Genomic DNA, 27,978 nt, shown 5'->3' with positions numbered 1-27,978 from the left:
GCTCACCAGGAGAGAATTTCAGGCCCTGATTTCAGGACTACAATCGAGAGAGAAGTCCAAGATGGCACCCAGGCTGCCCCATACATTTTAGGGAGGGAAGGGTGCTGGGGATGGAATCCAGGGGCATTCTGCCTTCGAGCTACTGTTTTATTTTTTTATTTGGAAAAAGGGTGTCACTAAGTTGTGAAGGGCCTGGGTTGCTAAAGCCCAAACTTAGGATCCTCCTGTTTCAAGCCTCCCAAGTACTGGGATCATTACAAGTGTGTGTCACCACGCCCGGTTTGCCCCACTTCTGACCCTCTCTGAGTACATGCACCCTTCAAGTAGGTCCTTAGTGGTCCCCCCACCCTCCTGCACCATACCACCAGGGAGCCGATGCCCAGCTAAGCCCTTGTCTTCCTTCTTGCTCAACCGCTGGCAGGAAATTTTGTTTCTTGGCCTTCCTGTTTGGGGTACAAATATCTCAACTTCTGATTATATCTCAGCCTCCCATGAAGAGATTATGTCTCAAACTCCCACGAACCATTCTGCGAGACAGCCCGGTGTGCCTATTCTCCCCTGTATAAATGGAAAGATTAAGTGCATTTTTTGAAGTAGGAACTTTTTTTTTTTTATGAAGTCTCAGCAGAATCCGGTGATATTGAGCCCTTAGAGCCCTGGAAGCACCTGCAGGTCTGAGTTTCCGCCCAGACGGGCCCAGTGGCCAACAGCCTTCTCTTGGGCATCCTTTTGGTGTGTCTGAAGGCTCCAAGTCAGGTCAGGGATTCAGCCCTTCTCTTTCCATAGCAATTGCCTGGTGTCCCCGCTTCTTTGCAAGGGTTGCAGGTCCCTCCAGCGGCGGCGGCCAGGTCTCTAGCTGGGGCCCTGGGTGCATTCTCTCCTTCCTGGGGCCGGACCTTCCCGGGATTGTCGCCTGGAAGGCCAACCCAGGTACCACATCCTGGAGATCGGTTCCCTCATCCCCACTTTGGGATTTGGTGGAGGGCTTTAAGAGACCTGGTCCAGGCCCTTCCTTCCTGAGGGTGTGGAGCGCAGGAACCACCTTCCCACTGGCTAGGGCGCGTAGCCTGGCGGCCCTGACTTGCGCCCTTTCCCCAGCCTGAACAGTGAACGTTGGTTGAACGAGTGACCCGGTGAAGGCGCGGGCAGGAATGCACTGGGCGCCGCAGCCACCGGGCGAGCCAAGTCTTGAAGCGCAGCTCAGAGGCGTAGCCCATTCTCCGTGGCCGGAGGCAACAGAGGGTGGAAAAGGAGCCGCAGCCCGTCCACCGGGTGCACGATGGGCACAGTGCGCATGGCGGGGAAGGCGGCGGTGGCCAGCTCCCAGCGCGCGGTGCGCACCAGCTCCACAGCCAGCAGCTGGAGCACCGTCTGCGCCAGCTCCTGGCCCAGGCAGCTGCGCGCGCCGCCGCCGAACGGGATGTAATGGAAGCGGCCGGAGGTGCCCGGGGCATCTTCACGCGCAGCGCCGAAGCGCTCGGGGTCAAAGCCCTCGGGCGGGCTCCGGTACACCGTGGCCGTCTCGTGCGTGTCCCGGATGCTATACATCACGCTCCAGCCTTTGGGGATCTGGTAGCCCTGCGAGGAGGCGAGGGGACCGTCCTGACCACAAAGCTCGGGGGGAGCCTGGCCGGAGCCGACCCTCCGCCCGCCCGGGGTGCACCACGCAGGTTTGCAAAAGCCTGCAGGAATGCGGTGAGCGCGAAGCCCCAGCGCCGTCTGCATTCCAGCCTCAGGGCCCGCGGGTGAGCTGTTGGAGCGCGGGCTGTTCCATCTCTCTGGGTCTCAGTTTCTTAATTGAGAAGAAATGCCCATTTCGTCGTGAGGATTCGAAAAGGGGTCAGGCACATATTCGTGTTTAGTGAATGGCATCTATTTTTGAGTCCCGTTTGTCTTTCTCTTTTCTTCTGATGCTATGTTGGGAGACCTATATTCTGGTCCTGCACCTACCAGCTGCCTGGTAAGGAAAATGTCAGGGACCCTCTCTCCTTCAGATGAGTTCATTTATAAAGCTCTCATCTGCATTTAGCTAAAAAACGTCCTGTCCTTCCACCTCATACGCTGGCCAATAACGTTTCAGAGCTGACGGCCACATTTTTTAAAGTTGCACGTGAGCCTGAAGCATAGCTGTGACCTGGGAGCCTGAAACGGGAGGACTGAGGGTCCCAGCGAGCCTTAGCAACCCCACGAGGCCCTCTGCAAGTTAGTGAGACCCAGTTACAAAATAAAACAATAAAATAAGACAGGGCTGGGGGTATAGCTCAGAGGGAGAGCCTCTGGGCTCCATCCCTAGTTCCACACACACAACTCACATGCACACAAAAATTCACATGCGAAACTCCTGTGAGTGCATGGCAGCTTTCACCCTCCTGCGTCTACCTACAGGTCTTTAACCATCCTGCTTTTTATGTGGACTGGGGGTTAAACTCAGGGTCATTATATCTCTGAGATACACCGCAGATCTTTAAAAATGTTTTAAATTTTTGAGACAGGGCCTCCCTAAATTTCTGAGGCTAGCCTCAAACTTTTGTGTGTGTGTGGTACTGAAGGTGGAACTCAGGAGCATTTTACCTCTGAGCTACACCCCCAGACGTATTTTTTATTCTTTATTTTGAAACAGGGTCTCAACTGAGTTGCAAAGGGCCTCACTAAGTAGTAGCTGAGGCTGTCCACGAACCACGATCCTCCTTTCTCAGCCTCCCAAACGCTGGGATTACAAGCATGAGCCACCACGCCCAGCAGGCTTCAAACTTTTGATTCTCTGGTCTGTCTCCCAAGTGCAGGGATTATAGGTATCCCCCCCTACCCCCCAGCTTTAAATGTCTTGCCTTTTGTGCTTATGTGTGGTACTGGGGATTGAACAGAGGGACAGTCTACCTCTGAGCTATACCCCCAGCACTATTTTTTATTCTTTTTTTTTTGAAACAGGGTCTCACTAGGTTGATAAGAGTCTCACTACTTGCTGAGGCTGTCCTTGAGTTTGCAATCCTCCTCCCATCTCAGCCTCCCACATACTAAGATTACAAGTGTGCACCACCACACCTGGCTATCATCCTTTTTTTTTTTTTTTTTTTTTTTTTTTTGCGGTACTGGGGATGAAACCCAGGGCCTACACTCCCAGACCTATTCTTATTTTTTTATTTTATTTTATTTTTTATTTTTTTGTTTGGAAACAGGGTCTCACTATGTTACTGAGAGCCTCACTAAGTAGCTGAGGCTGGCTTCGAACCTTCACGATCCTCCTGTCTCAGCCTCCCAAGTATAGGGATTACAAGTATGTGCCACCATGACAGGCTTACCATTCTGCTTTTTGATGCATGGTCTAACCCCTGACTCTCCTGCTGCCCTCAATTTCAGACTATGGTTTCCTGAAGCCTGTATGACGCCCCCTCCTGGTGGAGGGAACTTACTACTCAGAAGTTCTCACTGAGGACAAGATGTCTTGGAATCACTCTAGGACCCCGCCCAGCTGTGCACTGGAGGATGGCTAAGACCCTCCCTGGTCCCTTGCTCCTATCCTGTCCCTCTGTTTCTTTAAGGCCTCACCAGCACCTGCAGAGTGAAGCGTGGTGTTCACGACTCAGCATCCAAGGCATTTCTGAGCTGTACCCTCTTACTCTCCCTCCAGCTCTTCACTGCTCCAACCCCAAATGGTCTGGTATCGTCCAGTGATGCCCTGGCTCCTTCCCTGTCCACAAGGGCTTCCTCCTGGGCAGAACCCCAGCCCCTTCAATGCGACCCCCCATGTGATGTGTCACACATGTCTGCTGTAGAAAGTGGTGCCCACTCTTTGTATGGAGTTGCCTCTGAGCTTGGTGCTAGGAGGACTCGGAGATGGCCTCTCAGGCATGGCCCTCGTCCTGCAGTGCAAATGCTCCACCCCCCAGTCGCCCCAGTGGAACACCACACAGCTTCTCTTCAGACTGAGCCCTGATAAAGAGGGATGGACTCAAGGTCATTCAGAGGTGGAGTCAGGCCTGGACCTTAATCTTGCCCCACCCCCGGGGTTGCCGGATCCATTAAGAGATTCTGCTTTGTTTGTTTGTTTGTTTGTTTGGTTTGGTTTTAGTTCTGGAGATTGAACCTAAGGGCATTTTATCTCCCAGCTACACTCTCACCCTTTTTATTTTACTTATTTTTATTTTTTAATTTTTGTGGTACTGGAGATGAAGCCCCAGAGGCATTGTACCTCCGACTACATACCCAGCCCTATTTTTTTAAATCTTTCTTTTTTCTTTTTTTTTTGGGGGGGGGTGGTGGTGGTGGTACTGGGGATGGAACCCTTCAACCTCCAGTCTACACTCCCAGACCTATTTTATATTTTTATTTGGAAACAGGGTCTCCTAAACCAGCGTGGTTGGCTTCGAACCTGAGCAATCCTCCTGTCTCCGCCTCCCAAGAGTGGGGATTACAAGCGTGCGCCACCACGCCCAGCCGTGCCCTGTATTTTAACCGGGCACTTCCCCGCCACCGGCCTTGGCTGGAAGCCTGGTCAGGTTATTTTGTGAGGGAGGCCAGAGGAGCGGTACACACCGTCCTCGCTTCCCATCCACACCCACTGGCTGGGACGAGGGTGCGGGCAGGGGAAAGTATATTTTTATTCTAATACTGGGCTCTCATTCAGTGGGATCACTGGCAAAGAAATTTCTAACCTTTGCGGGCTTACCGGGAGCCAAGCTCGGCGTCCCTCTACTGGGGATCTGGGGAAGTGGTCCAGAGCCGCCCGTCTTACAGAAAGCCGAGCCCACTGGCCTCCCGCTGCTCCCGCCCGCCCCGCGCCCCGGGCGCACTTACGTCCAGCTCGAAGGTGCGCAGCGCCGTGCGGTAGCCCCCGGACACGGGCGGCAGCAGGCGCAGCACCTCCTTGACCACGCAGTCCACGTAGCGCAGGCGGCCGAGCGCCCCGAGGCTCAGGTCGGGCTCGCAGCCGCAGTCGGGCCGGGGGCCGGGGGCGCAGCCACACGCGCGCCCCAGGCCCTGCGCCGCCAGCTCCTCCCGGATCTTGAGGACGGCCGCCGGGTGCTGCAGGAGCAGCAGGACGAGGGACGTGCTGGCGCTGGCCGTGGTGAAGAAGGCGGCGAAGAGGAGCTCGACCGCCGACTCCTGAAACACAGCCCGGGCGGGCGTCGCTGCCTCGACTCGGCCCCGCCCGCCGGCCGCCGAGGCGCAGAGGGAGCGAGCTGCGGCGCTGCCGGGGTGGCTGTGGTCACTGCGGCTAAATCCCAAGTGTGGGCCACTTGGGAGAGCGGGGACCACAGGCAGACAGGGTCTATCCGCCTGCCTTGTTTGGAGAGCTCCCAGAGATCGCCCTGGAGACGCATTCGGTGCGTTATCCAAGTGCATTAAGTTATCAGAATTCTCACCTTAACCCTGCGAGGCGCAATTACTGCTCTCGTTATATAGGGCTGGAAACCGAGGCTCCCAGACTCAAGGCCCCCATTGTTCTTGAGCCCCTGGCGGTGCCCCCTGTCTCAGCCTCCTAAGTACTGGGTTAGGTGGGGTGCACCCCGACGCCCAGCACCTGTCACACCAAAGCCTTCCTCCTCTTGCCACTGGTCCTCCTGGTGTCGCCAACCCTCTTCCTGGTCTGCTCTGCTCTGCCTGAGAAGGGCGTCCTGCAGATTACCACCGCACTGCCTGCCTCTGCGGGCCCTCTGCCCAGGGCCCTCCACCAGGAGGAGTGTTTGTGTTTAGGGGTGAATGTGTGTGCACCCTCCTTTCCTGCACGGGGGGGGGGGGCTGTGTTTTGCTCACTACTGCATCTCCTGTTCCAGCACAGAACCTGGTCCTGAACACAGAATTTTAAACATAATATAAAAATAAAATAATACAACGCATAATCACATTTGTGGGATGAATACTGACCTGGCTGGACACTAACTGCTGGCCCTGCCTTGGACAAGATGGGAGCTGGGATGGACGTCCATCCTGCCTAGCCAGTTCAGCCTCTCTCTGATGCCCAGGACACAGCTGAAGACTCCTGGCTAGTGGGTTCCTCCCTGAGCGTGTGCGATTCCCTCCGTACCATCCCACAGACACTAGAGGAGGGATGACTGAGCCACACACTTCAGAGCTGACTAGCAGAAAGCGGGACCCTGAAGCCCAGAGAAATGCTGGGAGTTGTTTCTGGAAGATTGTAGACTCCCATCTCTACGCCCCCCCCCCACGTCTCCACTCCATTTGGGGATTTCTAGCCAGTCCTGGCCATTCCAAAGCGTCCTCCTCCCCTCCACTGCCTGTGTGGGACAAATAACCCCGGGGAGTGGTCCTATTCTGCAGGAGGTCCCGCAGTAAACAAACGGGTAGACGTGGCTTGTTACAGGTGCCACGGTGGTGGCTTGTAACTGAAAGTCTGGGCTTCGGCAGGAAGAGGGGAGCTTTGAGGATGTGGACTTTCATCCTGAGCCGCTTAGGGTTTGTAGAAAAAGAACAAAGAGAGCTTCCGAGGAAGCAGAGGAAAAGTAAGCAGAGGAAAGTAAGGGAGAGGAAAAGTAAGAGCAGAGGAAAAGTAAGGGAGTGAGAGAAGAGGGGGTGCAGGCGGAGCTGATTGGGAGAACCTGTAAGGGGGGCAGGATTCCCCAGGCTCCTGCACTGTGTGTGGCTATAGCCCACGGCTGCACACCGCCCAGGTCTCTCCTTTCCTCCCACCCTGATGTGCCTCAAAATGATACCAAGGGGCTGTGGCCTCTGTGTGCCTGTGTGTGCGTGTGCATGTGCGTGTGTATGTGTGCTGGGAGTGACAGAGGAGCAGCCTGCTGCCACCTACCTTCAGTTCCTGCAGAGAGAGCTCCTGGCCCAGCTCCCTGGCACTGTGGATGATCAGGTGGAGGGCATCTCCAGGCTCTGCTTCTCCATCCTCATGAAGCTTCTCAGCAATGGCCTCCTCCAGGTGCCGATGCAGCTGGTCCCTGGCCCTGATGCCCTGATGGGCGGGGAGAGAAGGCAGGTAGGGCCGGAAGGCTCAGGGGCCAGGTGTGGCCAGCCTCCCACTCCTCTGGGGACCACACTGGCTCTGCCTACGTCCTGCCTGTCTCTCAGCTTAGCTCCATGCCTGGTACATAGTAGACTAACTTAATAAATGTGTCCGAGATCTGCAAACACCCCCAGCCAGGCAGACAGTCACTATTATCCTGAGGGAAGAGACTGAGGCTCAGAGGGTCAAGCTCTTGCCCAGAGACACTGGTTGCCAGTGCGCATGCCTGGCCTGGAGCCCATCCAGGGTGGTCCGGCCCACTGCCTCTCCAGCACTAGGCTCGGCTGGGGCAGTGGGCACCAGCCTGGAGAAGGAGCAGCGCCCACAACAGCCCTGACTTGGAGGATGTAAATGCAGGTTCCGAGCATTACCTCCGCGGGGGCCCGGTAAGAGGACTGGGATGCCCCTCCAGGGTTCAGGGACCAAGTGCAACCAAATACCCCCTCCCCATGCACTTGAAAGTGAGCACTGAGTTTCACAGCCAGAAGTTTTTTCTTAAATGCTGTCTCTGCCTCTGCTACCTGCGGGATCATGGTCAGTTAACCCCGCCAAGCCTGTTTCCTCAATAAAATGAAGATAACACTTTGCAGGCTGATATGACTAAATAAAAAACTCATCTAAGGTACAAAAATACTCTTTATCATTTTTGTTCGGGCGACTGAAAACCAAAAAATCTGCACATAGAGGGAGAGGAGAGGCAGGAGGGGGCCTCCTCGATGTCCTCGGATCCCTGCCCGTCCCTTCTGAAGTCTGAAAAGGCCAGGGTTCCCTAAAACTAGTGGCAGCCACCAACCCCCTCGCCCTGGGACCAGAGCTGGCACCAGAGCTGGGTTGGGGGGCCTCAGCGGCCCTCGCGCACGCGCTCTGCAATCCAGGCTTCCCAAGAAGCTTTGGAGGCCCAGCAAGGAGGTGCCTTTCTACGTTGGGGACGGGATGATGGGCTGGACTCAAGCTTCTGAGACTCAAACTTGGGAGTTCGGCCCAAAGCCCAGAGAGGGTGTGCGGCCCGCCTTGGGTCACCCAGAGAGCCAGAACAGAAGCAGTCCTGGCGGCTATCACCGCACCACGCCGACTCCACACGCTGGGCTGAGCCTCCGTCTTCCAGCAGAGGCGGCACCGGGTGCCCAGGACACCCGGGATCAATCTGGGTGGACACCCAAGAGGAAGTTCTGGGGCCAGGGCGGCAGTACCTTGCGCAGGCCGCTGAAGGGCACGTCCAAGGGCAGAGAGAAGAGGTTTTCCACCAGCTGCTCAAAGATCCGGGACAGCTCAGCACACCGGGCTTCGTCCAGCCGCAGACCAAGCAGGATGCGCGCGGCCATCCGGAAGGTGAGCGCCTTGGCGGCCTCGAAGACTGCGATCGGGCCGCGGGCGGCGCACCAGGAGCGCACCTCGCGCCGCAGCGCCCCCTGCAGGCGCGGCACGTAGCGCTCCAGCGCCGCGCGGCTGAACACGCGCGCCAGGACCTGCGCCGAGCGAGGCGGGCATCAGCGCTGAAAGCAAGCCCAGGCCTCCTGCTCCGCGATTCCCGCGGAGCCCGACGGCCAGTTCCGATCCTTTCCTCCTCTTCTAAGCGGCTGCAAACCTAAACTTGCTGGCTTTTGCTCTCCTCATTCCCTCTAGTTCTCCTATGCACGCATGCATGCTATGTACACATGCATCTAGTTCTGCATGCAGGCATGCAAGCATGCATCCATCCATTTATCCAAGCTCTAGCTGCCTCCTCCTCCAGGAAGTCTTCCTGGAGTCCTCTCTAGGTCTGGATCTCTGGTACTAGGTATGAAATATCCGAAATAAAGTCTTCTTAGCCCAGTTCTAGCTTTATAATTCAAAACTGGAGCTTGTAGGAGACTGGCCCAAGGCCACCTGCTCGTTAACTAGGAATCCTGGTCAGGCTCTCGGTATACCCCGGCATGTTCTGGCCCCTCCCTGGCCCACGGCGGGTACCGGGGACCGCGAGTCTGCCCTTCCTGGTTTCTGCTCACCTTGCGCCGCCGCCGGTGCGGCTCACCCACCGCGCCCAGCAGCGTGTGCGCGCCCAGCAGGATGTGCGCGCTCTGTGGCCACTGGCTGCGCACCAGGCGGTGCTCGCCCAGCAGGACGGCGCGCACGTTCTCCGCGCCGCTCACGCGGATCACTGGCCTGCCCAGCAGGTGGGTCTTGAACACTGTCCCGTAGCGCTCCCGGCGGGAGCTGTGGAAGCGCGAGCCCTGCGAGCGAGGAAAGCCTGGAGGGCCGGGACCTCGGCCTCCCAACAGCCTCCCGCCAACTCCCTGTTCCAGGCTGGCGCCTTATTCTTTACGAAATGGGGTCCCAAATGGGCCTCGCAAGCACCCCAAAGGAAAGTGGACGCTCCTCTTCCCATTGGTGAGACGAGGAAATTGAGGAAGTGAGCGCCCAGGGATCGGCGGAGATGCACCCTTGTTCCAGATTCTAGGCTCGCAGGACATAGGACGATCATACCCCTCCTACGCCCCTTCGGTTTAGCCCCGTGTTGTTTCGAGGGGTGAGGGGGAAAACTCCCATAACATGAGGTCCCTGGAGGGTGTAGAGTGATGGAGACCAGGGTTGTGAGCGCTCCCCGGGATCCTGGGCTATGGAAGACCTCAGGAGCCCGGAGCGCCAGGGAGGTACCAGATGGAGCCGCGGGAAGGGGGCCACAGGAGGTTGCAGGAAGGGCGAGCTGCTCACCTGAACCAACCAGTGCAGCGTTTCACCGAAGAAGGGCCAGCCCATGGAGCCCTTGGGCAGGGGCAGGGCGGAGGCCCGGTCCCGGCTCAGCGTCCAGCGGAGGGTCCAGAGCTGCTGGGCCAGGCCGAGCAGCAGGCCGGCGCACAGGAGAGCGGTGCCGGCCGCGCCCAGCGCCGACAGGCAGCTCAGCCCCCAGGAGAGCATGCCGAGGCCGCGGGGCGTCCAGCGCGGGCGCAGAGCTCGGCTGCCTGGTCTGGAAAGGGCCTCAAACCAAACCTCGTTCTACAGCCTACAAGTGGGGAGTAGCAGTGACCATGGTGTCCTTAAGGAACGTGCCTTCGAGGCCCTGCGCGCTTAGGACATTTTTCCTGGCCCCCAGTCCCAAGTGCCAGTCCCTCTCGGGGTGCAGGCGCCTCGGGGATGCTCGCGCCGGCCCCTCCCGAGGGGCACTCCCACCTCCTCCCAGAGCTGCACTCAGAGGGGAAGGAACCGAGGGCGGTCGATGAGGAAAGCAACTCACCGGCGTTGCCCACCAGGCTGCAGACCCCTGCCCCAACACACTTATATAGATATCGCCCCCTCCCAACGCACTGATCCCAGTTCATACAACATGACGTGTCTATGCATATTTAAAGTGCCCCACGCGGAGTAGTGATTGGAGGCGGTGGGCGGCGGTGCAATCGCCGAGGGGCTCAGGGAAGGGGGTGGCGGCTAGGCAGGGGGGCGAGCCCCACAAGCACCCTCGGGCGGGGCTTGGGGTTTTGCGCCAGAACTTCCAGACTCTAAGGCAGGAGCTCCGGGAGTGGGCGAAGCCCTCGCGCGGCGCCAGCACAGGTCTGAGCCCCGCAGCGCTCCTGGCCCACCTGGGCCGCCCGGGACCCTGGGTCCCCCTGGAGCACTGGGTGCCGCCTCGCCACTCCGCGGTTCAAACGCTGGGGGGAGGGTGATCCACTCAGCTCCGTCTTTTGGGGAAAACTGGAACAGGGAAGCTTGCAAGGAATAGCTGGGGTCCCGATTCTCAGCCACGCGACCCTTCCCGCGCCTCCGCCTCAACTCCAGGGACCCTGCAGGAGGTGGTAGTGTCATCGCTGCCAGTCGGAAACGCCCACAGCCCGCGAGAAGCAGACATTCCGGGCGCCTTTGGATCTCCAGGACCAAATTCTTCCTTCCTTTCCCCTCCCTCTTTTTCCTGGATTGGCAGGCGTTCCCCATCCAGCTGCGGGCTCGGGCTCTGTGTTCTCTCCAGGGCTCCAAGCGCCTCAGGACTCCCGCGCTCCCTACAGCTACCTGGGGCACAGGGTTCCCCAACAGTTTAGGTCCACGCAGCGAGAAGGCTGCATCTCTCCGAATCCATCCTCAGCACCCCAGGGCTGGTAAGGCGGGCACATCCCAGTCTCCAAATAGTACTAGCTGCCCCCCTCACAGCACTTATTGTGTGTGAAAAACTACCTTATTTTTTTTTTGTGTGTGTGTGTAACATGTATGTGTATTTCATGTAATATGTCAAAATACTTATTTTAAAATCTGAAATGCTTTAGGACAAAATGGTTAACGGAACAGATGCTTTTGCTTGGTGCCTCTTCCACTCCAACAATTAGGAAATAACACGCGTTTCTGAAGGAAGTATTTTTAAATCAGCAAAAACAAATATACAAAATGGCAATGCATCTCCAACAACTTGCTCAACCTTTTAATATTTCATCACAAAATCAAGAGATGTAAACAAAGTTCTTGACACTTAATTTACAGTCAGGTAGAGTTTCTTACAGGTATAAATCCTGAAAATGCAAAGGGAGTATTCAGCATACATACGACCAGGAGGAAGGAGATCAGATTCACACTGCCGTCCAGATCAGTGACTTACACAAAGGAAAACGCACATTTGCTTTAGGTTTTCTGAGTTCTGTTGATTTGGTCTTTCCACAGGGAGGACACGGGGCTGAGATCTGCGACTTGAAGAAAGTAACCTGAGCCCTGTGGTAACTTCTGTGCTGGGAAGAACGTGTCTACCCCAGCATAAGCAGCACTGAAGCGGTTATCCCAGCTCACTCCTCGACCCTACTCTCTTTTAACTTAAACCAAACCAAACCAAACAAACCCCAGAAAGGGATCAGCTACAAGCAATACAATAGAAATAGTAACTCTAATGAACAGAAACAACACTACACGTACTTCAGAAAACCCAAAGCATTTTCTTTATATTCAAAATTATTAAATTAAGCCACCCAAGTAGAACAAATAATTCATTCTTGCTGAATTAAGTTTGATTTCTGGAAGCTTTAAAGTTTTTATACTTCCCCCTCAGAATCAGCAGAATTAAAAATTGTAGTTTACTTCAATCATATCGAGGTGAAAATAAACCTAAACGTCAGAAAGTGGCAGTGACATACTCCCACATTAGACATGATTGCATTCCTAAACCATATGCTGAAGAAAGAGAAGATCATTCAAGTTGAAATAGAAAAAAGTACTTATAAGAACAGGCATAAGTTTTACGAATGTATTTGCAGTCAGTTTCATATACAATTTTTGACTTTATATATATATATATTACATATATATATATTAGTTTTGCCTATCTCTCTAAAATTGAAAAATTGTCACATTTTCCATATATAAAATAGTATTAGATTATTTAAAAATCCATACAAATGATATTTGTTAACTATTTCTTTTTCGAGCCCTCATTGGTGTATTGTGGAGTTTGGTGGGAGTCACTGTACCAAGACTGTGAGATCCATGCGCAGTCAGGGTGGAGGGGCTGAGCGGCAGCGAGGCGTTGTCTATGCGTGCTGGGACATCCCGTTCACCAAACTTCTCAGCTGTTTTACCACTGTCTCTATCAACTTCTGTTTGTCTCGATCATTCTTCCTGAACTGAGCAAATATATTGTTCTTTTTGCTAGTATCCTTCATCCTAGAAATATACGTGAATGAAAAAGCTTAGTAGAAGGAAATGAAAAACTATGGTGTCACAGTAAAACATTTTGACATGTTCTGAATTATCTCAAATGAATCCTACTCTTGAAAAATACAGTTCAAAGAAAATAGGTACTGGTAAAGTTACAGCTATAGAAACCACACCAAAAAACAGCTTTATTTTACATTTTATAAGAAGTGGCAGCCAGGTGTGGTGGTGCATGCCAGTAACCCCAGTACTTGGGAGGCTGAGAAGAGAGGACCTGAGGTCTGAGGCCAGCCTCAGCAACTTCATCAGACCCTTAACAACGTAGCAAGATCCTGTTTCAAAATAAAAAATAAAAAGGGCTGGGGTGTTAGCTCAGAGGAAGAATGTTCTTGGGTTCAATTCCCAATGCTAAGAAAAGACCCCCCCCACCACTAACAACAACAACAATAACAAAAAAGTGATGCTGTGATGTTTTTGCATTGGTTTGTAAATCTAAAATATAAGTTTTTGAACACCATACTATTTTCTAATATCATTCCATAAAGTATGCTAAAATACTCTATGGGCTCTGAAAATCACATGCATTGCAAAACCAGGGAAAAGGAAAATAACATTAGAAAGTTCAAATAGTAGTGTTTTTGCCTCAATGGGGTTTTACAACATTGTAAAATAATTTATTTTATACTGTTCCTTATATCCGTTAAAATCAAATACAGCATAAATATTTTGAAATGTTGGGAAATACATAATTTCAATTTAAAAATTGAAAGTTTCAATAGTGATTCTTAAAAGGAAATAAGATGGAGTGAAGACAAAGTCTTCCACGCAACGAGAGGAACCAATAACAGTCTATTTGTGTTTAGTTGGGCAAAATGTACCAGGGAATCCTGTTACCTCAGTTTTTACAATATAATTTTTTTTTTCAAATCATAAACGTCTCAACCTGCAGAATCCAAGATTTAGATAGTTTAGTGGCAAACATTTAAATTCCGGTCTATATTTTAAAAATACCTTCTTTCCTGAGTTGTAGGTTTTTTTTTTTTTTTTTTTTTTTTTTTTTTTTTTTTTGCCTTTTTTAGAGACAATTGTTATGTTGCCCAGGATGGTCTCAAACTTCTTGGCTCAAGAGGCTGTCCTCCCTAAGCTTCCCAAGTAGCTGGGCCTAAAGTGTTCGCCACTATACCCTGCTCTTTTGTTTTTAGCAGCCTGAATCTCACTTATATCTGCAGTAAACTGTGTGTGTGTTGGGGAGGGGGTGCTGGGGATGAACCCAGGAACTCAGCGTGCTAGTCAAGCCTTTCCCACCCAGCCGCACCCCCGCCTTCAATAACCATATTTATAAGGCTAGGTAACTCTGCAATTCAGGGTACAGTAGGAAAAATGTTTTGTTCACATGGATGTAAATTGCACCTGCACGGAAACTCCATCAATTCTGATGGGCAAGAAAGGAGGCGGCACTTATTTTAGTCATTAAAATGGACTGTGCTTTTGAGCTGTGTCTAGACATTTCTGTTTTCAGGAAAACATAGTTCTTCATTTTGTCATTGAATCAAACCCTGCTAAAAGGCTATTCAAAAGAAGCTTGTAGAACATACTTACTTCTCCAAAAGAGTGAGGGCTGTGTTTGGATTCACACGAAGGTACTTAGAAGCTGGCTGTCCATAGTCAGCGAGGTAAGTAGACCAATCCCAAACCATAAACAGGTCCAGGAGCTGAGGAGAATCGGCACAGGTTACAAAAGCTGCTGGTGATTTACCCGTCCTTAAATCAGTATGTGCTATCCTTGGTCCATTTTAATACGGTTTGCTTCTCAGATGGAACAGGAAAAGGAAATTCATTTTTAAAGCTTTTTATAACCAGAAGCATATACACTGTCACTTTACTTTGAAAATTGTCAGTAGCTGCTTTTCTAGTAAAATGGCTTCATGGCATTTAAAAAATTATAAATAATGAAAACTTTCATGACTATGTAAACTTATATTAACACTTGTACTGACGTTCCCAGAGTATACACTGTGTGGTCATTACTCAGACTTAATTAGTACGGGCTGGTGCTACTAATTGTATAAAGAATTTTAAAGAACTTTTTTTCTTGGAGGTATGTTTACCTTTCAAAGAAGTTGTTTGCACCTAGACTTTTCTAAAGTAACTTAAACCGAAAGCTCAGATAATCTCAATTAAGTGCATTAAACCATCTCTGCAGGATTCTCCCCGTGACAGACCCTCAGTACTACTATGCAAGTAGGGCTTCAGGATCCAGCCTGTCAACTTTAGGCAAGCATTGTGTGTAAACAAACAACATAAAAGAAACCCTCTTGTTTTCCATAGTGTCTTAAAATTGACTATTTGCTTTATAAACTCCAGTTGGAATCATTGTCAAATATGGAAGTAATCTTTTAAAAGCAATGCCATGCCTAATCCAAGGCACCGAACTCCTTATCCAACTTTAAAACCCTAATCCCCTTTGAGCCATTTAAAACCAACTTCCTATCCCCATCTGAATTGTTTCAGAAAGCTCAATGCTTTACTCACTACTTCCTTTAGTTTTTATATCATTCTTTTCTAAACTCACTTTGTAAGTAAAGAATCTGCCGGTTTTGCTCTCAAATGAAGAAGCATTTGTATTTACTCACAGGATACTTAAACCACCCACAGGCTGAGGACAAAACTTCTAGGGCGATTAAAACAATTGGAAGGGAGGTTGGAAAACACTAGTCTTGAGGAAGGCAAGGGACTTCTCGACTCTCTTCCCATCCAGTTTACAGCTATTAATAGAGACTCTCGCAAAAGGCAGAAAAGCTATGAAGAAACATATATTTACTTTCATACAGCATTTAACACCAAACTAAAAGTTGAAAGGTTGCTATAGAAAGTATATTGAAACTATGTAAAGCATGTACTGTCTGAAAAAGAAAGGGGACTTAGGTGTAATTTATTTTTTATTATTTTGCGGGTCTGGGGATGGAACCCAGGGGCATTTGACCTCCGAGCTATACCCCTTACCCAGTTTTTTATTCTTTATTTTGAAACAGGGTCTCACTGAGTTGCGGAGGGCTCACTAAGGAGCTGAGGCTGGCCGCGAACCGCTCTCCGCTGGCTCAGTAGGTGTAATTTTTGACTGGTGCTCCTACAGATTTTCCTCTCCTTCACAAGGAAAGTTACTTTCTACCACCGCTGGTGAGAATGTAACTGATATAACTTCTCTGGCGTGTGTTCTGCAATGTGTTTAAGACCTTTATAAAAATGGCCATTCAATTTGACTCATTAACCATACTTTTAAGAATGTAACTTCAGAAAATAATAAGAAAGGTAGATGAAATTTTATGCAGAAAGATAGCGAACTCAAAAATGTTACTTGGCTGCAAGAAAAACTCTAAAAAGAGCCTAAATCTTAGTATTAAAAAAAAACTAAGTAGTGAAGTACATCCTCTTGATGAGTATCATGTTGTTATTATTTACACAGAATTTTAAATTATGCAGGAAGAGGTTTATGATAAGTGTTGCTACTTTAACTTCAGAAAACCCCATCAGAAATGACTAGAAGACAAGCCAGATGAAGTGTGACACACCTGTCATCAGGCCAAAACAAGAGGATCCTGAGTTGGAGGCTGGCCTGGGCAATGTATTTAGAACCCATCTTAAAAAAAAAAAGCAAAAAAAAAAAAAAGCTGGGTATGGTGATGCCCATCTGTAATTCCAGTACTTGGGAGGCTGAGAGAGGAGGATCGCAGGTTCAAGGCCAGTCTTAGCAACTTATTGAGGCCCTCAGCAACTTGGTGAGATCCAGTTTAAAAATATAAAATAAAAAGTGCCGGGTGGCTCAGAGATGGAAGCCAAATAAAACACCCCCCACACACACCCACACCCACTTGAAAAAATGTTAAAATAAATGGTGAGATTATGGGAGACTTGTTTTATTTTCATAATACTCTACAGCGAGCATGTGTTGACGCTATTACAAAAATAGCATTTATATATTTAAGCTAAATTTTAATAACTAAGACCCCTCACACGGTATTCAGCAAAACCCTCATTCTGAGGGAGTCCTCTCTCAGACGTGTGCGTATGTCCGCACGAGTGCGTTCCTGCACATTTGACAGAAAGCAACCACTTAGCATCCTGGCTGCCATCTCCCTTTCACAAACACATTAGCAACGTGACCTTTGGGATTAGAAGAGGAAGGAGTCTTAAATAAGGCGCGCTTTTTTTTTTTTTTTTTTTTTTACATTAGGTAGATCTCCCCCTAGGTGGGAAAGGAAGGACCTACTTAATGAATTAAAGACCCACACCAACTCCTACTGTGAATTCAGACCTGGTTCTTCTGTAATACAAAAACACTTTCCTAGAAAAAGAAAGACTATGCTTACAATTTTCACTTATGACCAGATATCATATATAAATCCCTCCTACGCAGATACTCATTTATAAATCCACAGAAATGATAGAAGTCAAAATTTAACCTATTTGCCCACATGTATACAAACCTAATCTATGTATTTTCACATTTACGTTAATAATTTTTAAAATATATATTGTACATAATTAGAGGTGTATCTCTGAAAATCTGCATATCAAAGCTTAGGGAATTCATTGGCAATGTGAATTAAAGGCCAAAAGATCAGGATAAAATTTATTTAGTATTTCAGCAAGTATTTGGCTGCCCACTTATAATATGCTAGTTACTATGACTAGGTACTATAGATATAGTACTGAAACCAGACAGTGTCTCTTTCCCCAAAGAGTTTACTATATTATGAGGACACAGTAAACAAAGAAACAATTATTTGATATTAACATTAAAAATGTCATTCATTCATTCATTCATTCATTCATTACTTAGCAATACTGGGAATTGAACCCAGGGGCACTCTACCATTGAGTTGTATCCCCAGCCCTTTTTACTTGAGACAGGGTCTCTCAAAATTGTCCAGGGTGGCCTCCTACTTTTTTTATTTTTATTTTTTTGCAGTACTGGGGATGGAACCCAGGGGCATTCTACCTCCAAGCTACCCCTCCCCTCAGCCCTATTTTTATTCTTTTTTTTTTTTTTTTTTTTTTGGTGGTACTGGGGTTCCTGGAAGTCCTCCTTCCTCCGGGCTACACTCCCAGACCTATTTTATATTTTTGAAACAGGGTCTCTTACGCCAGCACGGCTGGCTTCAAACCTGCGCGATCCTCCTGTCTCTGCCTCCCAAGCGCGGGGATTACAAGCGTGCGCCACCACGCCCGGCTATTTTTATTCTTTATTTTGAGACAGGGTCTCACTGAGCTGCAAAGAGCCTCGCTAAGTAGCTGAGGCTGCCCACGAACCGTAATCCTCCCGTCTCTGCCTCCCAAATGCTGGGATTACAAGTGTGCGCCACCACGCCCGGCGGCCTCCAACTTTCAATAGTTCTGCCTCAGCCTCCTGAGTAGCTGGGAATATGGGCATGCACCACCTCTTCCAACAAGAAGTTATTAAAAAACAAACCGTGTTCACATAAAATCCTAGTACTGAACTCTAATAACACTCAAGGGAGCTCTTTCCAGTTTTTATATACTTTTATCGGTGCGCTGTAGTCTCACATAATGTAATTCAGAATGTCGGGACGTACACAGCCCTCGGTGAGTACATGGGCACCTCTGATTGCTGCTCAGTCAGTACTCTCAGTCTTGGAACCGAATGGCTGGACACCTGAGCATCATATCAGTGTCTATGTCCCAGAGGATAAATGAAGGTGGACAGAGCGCAAAGACGAGGCCAGCAAGCACGCCAATCTCATACTCTGATTTCTTGTTGCCATGTTTTTAAAGATTTTTTCATTGCACCTTACTGCTGGGGTGAAAAAAACTCACAAAGCTGGCAGGCAAAGTCAAAGCGTGCTGAGAGCAATGACACTGCTCAGCAGATACTCGAGAAATAGCTGCCTGATGATGCCAGGCCACTAGGCCAGGTTTACAGAGGAGCTTCCTTCTTGAGCTTCAGGAGTCAGAAAACTGAGCCCACTGGAAACTACCCTGGCTTATGCTGAGGGCTCTCTGCAGAAGGCCACAGTTAGCTTCTAGGAAACTGGCCATCGATTGATTGCAGCTCAGTGTTGAGTACAATTATCTTTCCAGAGTAAGCACCACTGATATTTCTGAATGGTTTGCCAGTGTCCTTTATCCATACCAATCATAAGGTCCTTTTTCCTTTTGCCATCACACCAGGGGCATTCTAGCTCTGAGCTACACCCTCAGTCCTTTTTTAAAAATATTTATTTATTTATTTATTTATTTATTTATTTATTTTTGGTGGTACTGGGGTTCCTGGAAACCCTTCTACCTCCGGGCTACACTCCCAGGCCTATTTTTATACTTTTTTATTTGGAAACAGGGTCTCTTAAGCCAGCGCGGCTGGCTTCGAACCTGCGCGATCCTCCTGTCTCCGCCTCCCAAACGCGAGGATTACAAGCGTGCGCCACCACGCCCGGCTGATTTTTTTTATTCTTGAAAGAGTCTGGCAAAGTTTCTGAGGGTCTTGCAAAGTTGCTAATATTGGACTTGAACCTGAAAGTCCCATCTCAGTCTCCTGAGTACTTGGATCACAGGTGTATACCACCATGCCTGGCTGCCTTTTCCAGTTTTTTTTTTTTTGTTTTTTTTTAAAATACAGTTCTATTGAACTAGAGGCAGCAACACAAAACCAGGACTTTATTCTTGGGTCCCACCGGATACTATGCCAGGCCAGATTTTATCATAGGAACGGGTTGCTACTCATGCCTGTTGTGGTGTAGAAGCACAAGACCTGGTCTTTGACGGCAACCGCCTAAAAAGAATAGGACCACTCCACACCATGGTCTACTGCTTTGGGGAATGCCTCTTACAATTGGCCAGGTCTTTAATATGAAAAACACTAGATAGCTGGGCATGGTGGCACATAATTGTAATCCCAGTATTTGGGAAGCCGAGTCAAGAGGATTGAGGTTCGCGGCCAGCCTCAGCTACTTTAGTAAAGCCCTCTGAAACTTAGTGAGATCCTGTTTCAAAATAAAGAATAAAAAATAGGGCTGGGGATGTAGCTCGGAGGTAGAATGCCCCTGGGTTCAATTCCTGATACCACAAAAATAAAATAAAATCAAAGGATATGCTACGTGTGTTTTAATGTTAAGACTTCAATTGTGGAAAACCTCATCTTTCCAAGTTTTGCTTCCTTCAGATGTCAGTGCACAAACATTTGTCACTAATCACACAAAATCTCTTTCAGTCTTACAAATAAACAGTAAGACATGGTGTCTCAACAGGTGAATTTATTAGTTAACACAGATACCTGAAGTTCAAAGATGTAGATCAAACCTGAACACAAACAAAAATCTCCCCAGATTATATAAAAGCAATCATACAATTACTTATTAAAGGATAAGTCAGGCATATGCTAATGAAAATTGGTATTAAGTTCTATAAATGGTTTTGTTCCAATAGCTGAATAAAATAATCCCACCTGAAATCCTTTTGGAAAGTAAGCAAAGGATGAATCATACCAAAAAACGAGTGGCAAAATAACGTGCCTCCGTCCTATCTCCCCGTGGACTAGGAGATTATCTGAAATCAGTATCCTAACTTTTTTCCCACCAAGGATTCAAAAATACCCTTCATAACTAATCGGGTAACACAAAGTGGATTTATGCCAATATGTGTGAGCTGTAAAAGTTGTACTTCCTCGATGCTCCCTGTGTGTCCAGCAAACAAAAAGACCAGCGTGAAGAAAGAAGCGGTTGCATGGGTGGTCCCATTTATATGCTCCAAATAGTGGACTCACTGAGGAATTCGTTTCTGTCAGCCCACTGAGCTCACCGACAGCCTCCCATCCTACGCTCTCTTCCAGTCTACACCCAAGAAACTTGGGGGTCTCAGAACTGTTGAGATCACTTTGTGCAAATGACACAATGAATCTGGGCAGACTTCAAACCATTCCAGGGAACTCTTCCAGTGGCTTCCTGCCTTTGTAAAAATGAACCCACGGTGCCAGGTCATTTTTTTCCTTGAATCTGGTTTAGCTTTCTTTGTTTTGGGTCTTTTGGATTTTGCTTTTGAAGCACCTCAGGGGCAGTGACCCAGGACAGAAGATAAATAAAGTTAAGCCAACCTCAAGAGAAAAGCAACTGGGGATACCAGGTTTGCTTTTGTAAACGTGAACAGTGACCTGGGGGCTCAGGGTCAACCTCAGTCTCCCAAGTTCCCTTTTCCAAACACTCAATCCACCTGGGACCTCAGGGTTGCTTTGCAGATTCCAGAAGTAAACCAGGAGATCGGTTTCCTTTGCCTCCAGAAAGCAGAGCTGAGGCTGGGGGCGAGAGTGCTTCAGAGGCTTAAACAACAACAAAACTCCTGCACCCAACACGGCTTGGAGGAACACAGACTCATCTTTCAGACAAATCTGGAGTAATTAGCAACCGGGATTTCAAGAAAAATGAGCCTTACTAAATTAGTCACATTGGAGAAAAAGCAGAAGCAGAAGCCCCTTTTCTAAATACAAGGTGAAGTCAAATGATGGTTTTTTTTTCAAGCACCTAGTTTTTCTTTCCCTTCCCCTATATGAAATACCACATTTGGAAAACTCTACATGTAGTACAGAAGAGAATTCTCAATAGGAGCTAGAAGGAGCTGGGCCAGAAACTAGAAAAAACAGAACAACTGTGTGCCTTCTGCCACCTCCTGTGCCATGGGTGTTAAGGGGCCTGTTGCTGCCCTCCTGCTCTCTGCTCTCTGAGGTGCCTTCCCCCAAGCCTGCCCTCCTCAGATGGCCACGTGAGAATCGGCTCCAGCCAGTCCCACTACTCCTCTCTGAGGACCGGGGTGAGCTCCAGGGCTTTATGGCAGAGGCTGTTTAAAGGTCCTGGTGCAACGTGGGAGCATCCTGTCTCAGCCTCCCCCGGTGCTGGGAGCGCAGGCGTGCTCCGCCGTGCCCGGCTGACAGAAGTTACTCAATCATGTCAGTGCTTCATGCTCTGCCCACTTTCCAGAAAACCAGATGAACAAAAAGATGGTGGTCACAAAAAAGCAGAGAATCAAAAGACTCTTATTTTCCCCAAACAAAGAGCACTTTCAAGGCTGCTTTGATTTTGGTACAGGATGATTTTCATGCTTCTTTTCACTGTTCTTGTTTGTGTATTTTTTTCTTAATATAACATGAATTGTTTTGTTTTCTTGAGATTGTCTCCATCAGATTTATTTCATCCATTTGGACATGTTGTAAAGTTAACTAAATACTGAATAAATTTAAACATGAGTAAAAAAAAATTAATAAATAAAGGCTCTGGTGCCTCAGGCTACTTTTCCTGGGTAAGCTGTACGCGGCAGAGGAGGACTCTCGTGGTGCGGATGCTCAGCTCTATGGAAGTCCTAAATACCCAGCAGATAGGGTGGGAGTTGGGAAAAAAGGAGGCGAACAGTTGAATTTGCTTAATCAAGACTTATATACAGCCGGGCGTGGTGGCGCACGCTTGTAATCCCTGCGCTTGGGAGGCTGAGACACGAGGATCACACAGGTTCGAAGCCAGCCTCAGCAACTTAGTGAGACCCTGTTTCCAAATAAAGTATAAAATAGGTCTGGGAGTATAGCGTCTGGGTTCCACCCCAGTACCTCCAAAAAAAAAAAAAAAAGACTTATATACATCCATATTTGCTTCATTTTAAATATTTTTGGCCACTATCATGGCTAAAATCTCACAGACACAGACATATGAACTGGTGTTTTGTATGCGTGTAAGTTTTCATTTCTCTGGGGTATATACCTAGGAGTAGAGGAGTTTGCTACACAAATTTTAATAGGAACTTCTGACTTTCTGTGGCAAAATAAAGCAATATTTCCATCTTTGTAGCTGAGTTTTAAAATAAGTCTTTAAAAAAGTCTGAAAGCCAACAAAAGATTTGAGAAGAATCAAGCATTCCAACACTTTGATTTTGGGCTTCTAGCCTCTAGCTGTAAAAACTATTTTCTTCTTGTTGCTTAAGCCACCTAATCAGTAGTATTTGTTACAGCAGGCCTAGCAAATTAATAATGCTTTTAATGAAATAAAATTCATGCTTTAAATAAAAAGAAGTCTTTAGCAATTGAGGTTTAAAATGTGCATATATTTAAAACCAAGTAACAATAGATATTTGACTAAAGTTTCTTAAAAGCTCTTTATGGATGCAGAAATATAGGAACAAATTCTTAAGAGTTCTTTTCTCCATTTCTGAAAAACAAAAGCCCTATAATTATCTAATACAAGAACAAAAACATTTCATATAGTTTCCTCAAGTAGACTTACTTCAAATACTTGAATGTGATTTAGGTTTTTAACATACACACACACACAGAGCTTATTTTTCTTCAGGCATAAGAATATCAGTCAGCTTCCTGATACTGTAAGTTAACAGCACTTTTCTAATTACCCAAATCAAAAATCCAGCTTCAACATGCTTTTACTCTTCTCATAATTCTTTTTTTTTTTTTTTTTTTTTTGGTGGTACTGGGGTTCCTGGAAGCCCTTCTACCTCCGGGCTACACTCCCAGACCTATTTTTACATTTTTATTTGGAAACAGGGTCTCCTAAGCCAGCGCGCGCGGCTGGCTTCGAACCTGCACGATCCTCCTGTCTCTGCCTCCCAAGCGCGGGGATTACAAGCGTGCGCCACCACGCCCGGCTCTTCTCATAATTCTTATATCCAACTTATTGCCCAATTGTGCCAATATACCCTCCTACATACTTAAATTCATTTTTTCTACTTTCCGTCCCTACTATGACTACTGTTCTCAGGGGCATTCGGTCTTGCCTGAGCCCTCTGCCTTTCTCTTCTAATACTCCAGGATCTGCCAACTTCCACACTGAACCAGGGAGACCCAGACAAGCACACACTGATCACATGGGCCACCCACCTGCTTCACACAGCAGAAATGAGCAATAAACATTTCACAAGTCTTCGATGGCCTCTCAGTCCTTACAAGACAATGTTCAAGCTCCTTAACATGATATGCAAAGTTGTCTTGCACCTTACTGGTCAACACTGTGGCTTCCCCTCCTGTCTTATAATTCAAGCTTCTAAATAAGAACTACTCTCATTCTCTTGCAAACCATGCCTACCTCCAGCACACTGCTCATTTTCTTCTCCTCTGAGCGGAGTCTCTTTCTCCTCATTCTTCAACTGAGTAGCTCTCACTTATCCCATAACTCAAGTCTGGAACCATGTTTCCCAGGAAGCCTCCTCAGACTACCTTGTTTGGGTGGCTGAGTCCCCTCTGTGTCTTCACAGTACCTTCCATGTATCTTTTTTTTTTTTTTTAACATTTTTCACATGTACCCACTTAAGAATCAAATGTCAGCCTGGTGTGGTGGTACATGCCGATAATCTCAGTACTTGGGAAGCCAAGACAGGAATATCATAGGTTCAAAGCCACTCTCAGCAATTTAGTGAGGACCTCCTCAACTTAAGTGAGACCCTACTTCAAGGGTTAATTGGGTAATGCGTGCATGTATGTCACCACCATCTTGCATCCCATTAAGATGTATGAATACAATGCACCAATAAAAAAGTTAAACATAAATAAATACATAAAAATAGGGCTGAGAGTATAGTTCAGAGATAGAATGCCCCTAGGTTCAATCCCTAGTAAAACACACACACACACACACACACACACACACACACACACACACACGAATTGTCAGTAATTTCTTTTATCATTTGAGTGATTCATGGCTATCCTTCCAAAATCCCAGTAGTTGAAGTGTCTTTTCCTCCGCCTGTATTTTCAGTGCCTCAAAGCTGATGATGTATTTGGTTTAATAAGTATGTCTTTACATTAGGCCCAGTACCTGGTATACAACAGGCACTACATAATATTTGTTGAGGTGAATTACATATATTTACCTTTTGACACACAATTGTATAAGTTTACACTGAACTCATTTCTTACTTATTAATAATTAAGACATCTTTGAATTTTAGTAATGTCTCCTATTATTCTGAAAGCCATACTATTAGTTTAATTCATGCTATAGAATATACTAAAATGTTTCACAACAAAAGTTCTGCTCCCAAGATTACCTTTTGTACACTAGCAGTGTCACCATCAAATATGTTAAATAAACATTCCGGGGCCATACATTCAGTTTTCGGTCCAGATACGTTACATCACCTGCTACACTTACATAACAACCAGTTATGCAATGACTTCACCAATGAGGCGCAAGACTTCCAATACTAAGGAAATCAACTGAAACTCCTGGTGAGGGGTGTTCACTAGACTTTCAGCTCTCTCTCATGAGTCATTTTGCTTCACTCAAGCTATGAAGAAATAAGATCTGCTTGTTTGAATTGACTTTGGAAGAACTCAAGCAACAAAGGAAGACAATCTGGATTAGCCACTGGGAAAAAAAATCACATGCTGATGTGCCTCTGCTGCAGAACTGACGGGTGCTTTAATGCAATAAGCTGGACGATGCTAGGTTTTTACGTACTCCTTTACTGTACAACTGTGAGAAAGCAAGGGCAAGAGAATAGTTCAAATCTGAAGGAATCTAAGTGGATACTCTGCACCAGCTACTGACTTCCAGTAGCCAATGGTTGTGATTTAAAACAAAGCAAATAAAAACCTGGAGAATCTAATAGCCCAATGGCTTTAATTTTTAATAAATTAGTCACATCTTCTTAAACATGTTATTAAGTCAAATATTTATCATTTGCCATTCGTTATTAATGCTGGCTCTGGATTTGAAAAAAGAAGTCAAACTAACTGAAACCATTATATCCCATAAGCCTCAGGAGGAGAAGAGAGTCAATTTCTAAGGTATTACCTTAGTAGGCAGTGGGAACAGTAGGGCCTCCAATTCTAGCCCTTGTAAGAAGTCTTGGGTGGACTGAATTTCAGACTTACATCTCATTTGTTACACTCTATAGAGTCTCAGTTTTGTGTACTCCCGTACAGACCCTTTTCCATTCTGCCTTGGACTCTAGAAGGTCTGTGGAGCCAGTAAGACCACCATACTTGGAGTGGTGGAAATAGGGACAATAAGGATCTTTATGGTTTTGGTGAGCACTTGTATTTAAAAGGACTTCCATCTTCAGTCACTTCTTACTTTCAAACCTAATGATAGACTTGGTAATATTTACTTGAGCAATTAAACAACATGTATTTAGTTTGCTTGAATCAAAAAGGCCCTTATTTATTAACCCTTAATTATCCATTTACTTCCAGGCTGACTGTATATGTAATTACCTTTTGTCAGGTGTAATAATTTGCCCAGTAAACATGTCAGAACACTTGCTGCTTAGTCTGTTCCAACAGATAAATGCGATCTTTCCACAGCCTCGAGGCGTACTTAAATACGGGGTGGGGGGCAGTTACAAACTACGCTGAAGCTGATTGACCACCGGAGTTCACAGGTAGGAAGGCCTCCCGGGGCTGCAGCTGCCGAGTGCTGAGCTGGCAAGGGGGACAGCACTGCAGCATTCTGGCTCCTACGGGTGTCCACACGCACTTCAAAATGGGCCACAGACGGACTCTGAGACGCAGCTTAGTCAAGAAGCAGCTACTGGCAACACACCCTCACTACAGGGTATAGCAGCAAGATGCAAAAAGGAAAACTAAATGAAAACAGCAGGGAAGAACTTATTTTCTGGGAAGGTAACTGCAGCCACTGGAATTAAATGGATTGTGATCTAAGTCCCCCAGCGCTTGTATAATGTAAATCCACACTGGGATAGTATAAGAAGAAATCCCTACCTGACCTCTGGATAACCTAAACAGGAAATTAGGACATTTCTAAAGAAAATAGGCTGTGTCATCCTGTTAAGATAATTGTTTCCATCGACACTTTGCATAAACATCTTACACTGGGCCATCAGAAAAAACCCAAGCCACAGTCAGCGTCTCTTCTTTGTAATACATAAAAACAGTGAAAGGCTCAGTTTCCTCAACGCTGTTGAGGTAAAGTTTTACTGATGCTAATTAGAAGGAGGTCAAAGAAGAGAGTAAGAGGGTTTTAAAAAGTTGAAGGTTATCCTCAATTATTTACAATATTAAAAGTAGAATGTAATTTTTGGTGAGAATCTTGGGGGATTGAGAGTATACAGTGATTTTAAGGAAAGGCTTAAGCATTACGACCTAAAATGAGTTGCCATTTAAAAAATAAACGACTGAAAAATATCTGATATTTAATTATGGTGCCTCAGAATTTTAGAAATGTGGCTCCCTTTGGCTGGAAAAATCAAGCGCTCCACTGCCTCATTTAGTCAATACACTATGGATATTATTTGTTTTTCTGAACTGTACTTAAACAAGAAATCACTCAAGAGCTATTGCTTTGAGCTGGAGATGTAGCTCAGTGATTGAGTGTTGCTTGCCTGGTATGCTCCAGGCCCTGGGTTCAATCCCCAGAAAGACCAAAAAAAAAAAAAAAAAAATATATATATATATATATATATATATATGGAAAGAGAGAAAGAAGAGATATTTACTTCTCACATTCTGGAGGCACATCACAATCAGGTCTAGAAACAAACAGATAATTAGAAGTTGATAAATAAGTGCCTTTTAAATGCGAGAAAAGTAAACTGAATGCACATTTTTAAATTGTTCCAGTAAATACACTAACCAATAAAATACTTATATTTATGCCTTTATGCCTTATTAAATTCCTTTTGGTCCAATTTTTTTTGTGTATGTGTGTATGTGGTACGAGGAATTAAACCCAGGGGCATTCTACTTCTGAGCTATACCTCCAGCCCTATTTTATTCTTTATTTTGAAACAGGTCTCACTAAGTAGCGGAGGCTGGCTGAAAACCTGTGATCCTCCTGTCTTGGTCTCTCAAGTACTGGGATTACAAGTGTGAACCACCAAGCCCAGCTCAATCCAGTTTTTCTTTTGGGGTGGAACCCAGAGGCTTTCTACCTCTGGGCTATACTCCCAGAGCTATTTTATATTTTATTTGGAAACAGGGTCTTGCTAAGTTGCTGAAAACCTCACTAAGTAGCTGAGGCTGGCTTCGAACCTGTGCAATCCTCCTGTCACAGCCTCCTAAGTACTGGGATCACAAGTGTGTGCCACCACACCCAGCTCTCAATCCAATTTTTTTTTTTTTTTTTTTTTTTTTGGTGGTACTGGGGTTCCTGAAAGCCCTTCTACCTCCGGGCTACACTCCCAGACCTATTTTTATACTTTTTTATTTGGAAACAGGGTCTCCTAAGCTAGCGCGCGCGGCTGGCTTCGAACCTGCGCGATCCTCCTGTCTCTACCTCCCAAGCGTGGGATTACAAGCGTGCGCCACCACGCCCGGCCTCAATCCAATTTTTAAAAAGCCAATCTTCTTGCCGGGCGTGGTGGCGCACGCTTGTAATCCCCGCACTTGGGAGGCAGAGACAGGAGGATCGCGCAGGTTCGAAGCCAGCCGCGTGCGCTGGCTT

General features: G+C 47.2%; 2 protein-coding genes across 3 annotated transcripts in view; both read right to left on the bottom strand.

Moving 5' to 3' along the window:
- Nucleotides 1-1,200: 1,200 nt before the first annotated feature.
- On the bottom strand, nucleotides 1,201-9,868 carry CYP26C1 (cytochrome P450 family 26 subfamily C member 1; the record flags this gene model as incomplete). Its single annotated transcript, XM_080694835.1, has 6 exons — nucleotides 1,201-1,578; nucleotides 4,795-5,103; nucleotides 6,767-6,922; nucleotides 8,164-8,439; nucleotides 8,959-9,183; nucleotides 9,665-9,868. The coding sequence occupies 6 exons, from the start codon at nucleotides 9,866-9,868 to the stop codon at nucleotides 1,201-1,203; spliced, it is 1,548 nt and encodes a 515-aa protein (XP_080550961.1).
- Nucleotides 9,869-12,447: 2,579 nt separating this feature from the next.
- Nucleotides 12,448-27,978, bottom strand: part of EXOC6 (exocyst complex component 6) — a gene marked incomplete at both ends in the record, with an annotated part of 189,414 nt that continues 173,883 nt past the window's right edge. For both annotated transcript variants that reach the window (XM_080693998.1, XM_080693999.1), the window contains 2 exons: nucleotides 12,448-12,580; nucleotides 14,171-14,283. In XM_080693998.1, coding sequence (XP_080550124.1) covers nucleotides 12,448-12,580; nucleotides 14,171-14,283 — 246 coding nt within the window. The remainder of the gene's footprint in view (nucleotides 12,581-14,170; nucleotides 14,284-27,978) is intronic.

Source organism: Muscardinus avellanarius, assembly GCF_963383645.1.
Source record: "Muscardinus avellanarius genome assembly, chromosome: 4".
Classification (NCBI taxonomy): Eukaryota; Metazoa; Chordata; class Mammalia; order Rodentia; family Gliridae; genus Muscardinus; species Muscardinus avellanarius.
This window is presented reverse-complemented; position numbering and strand designations above follow the sequence as displayed.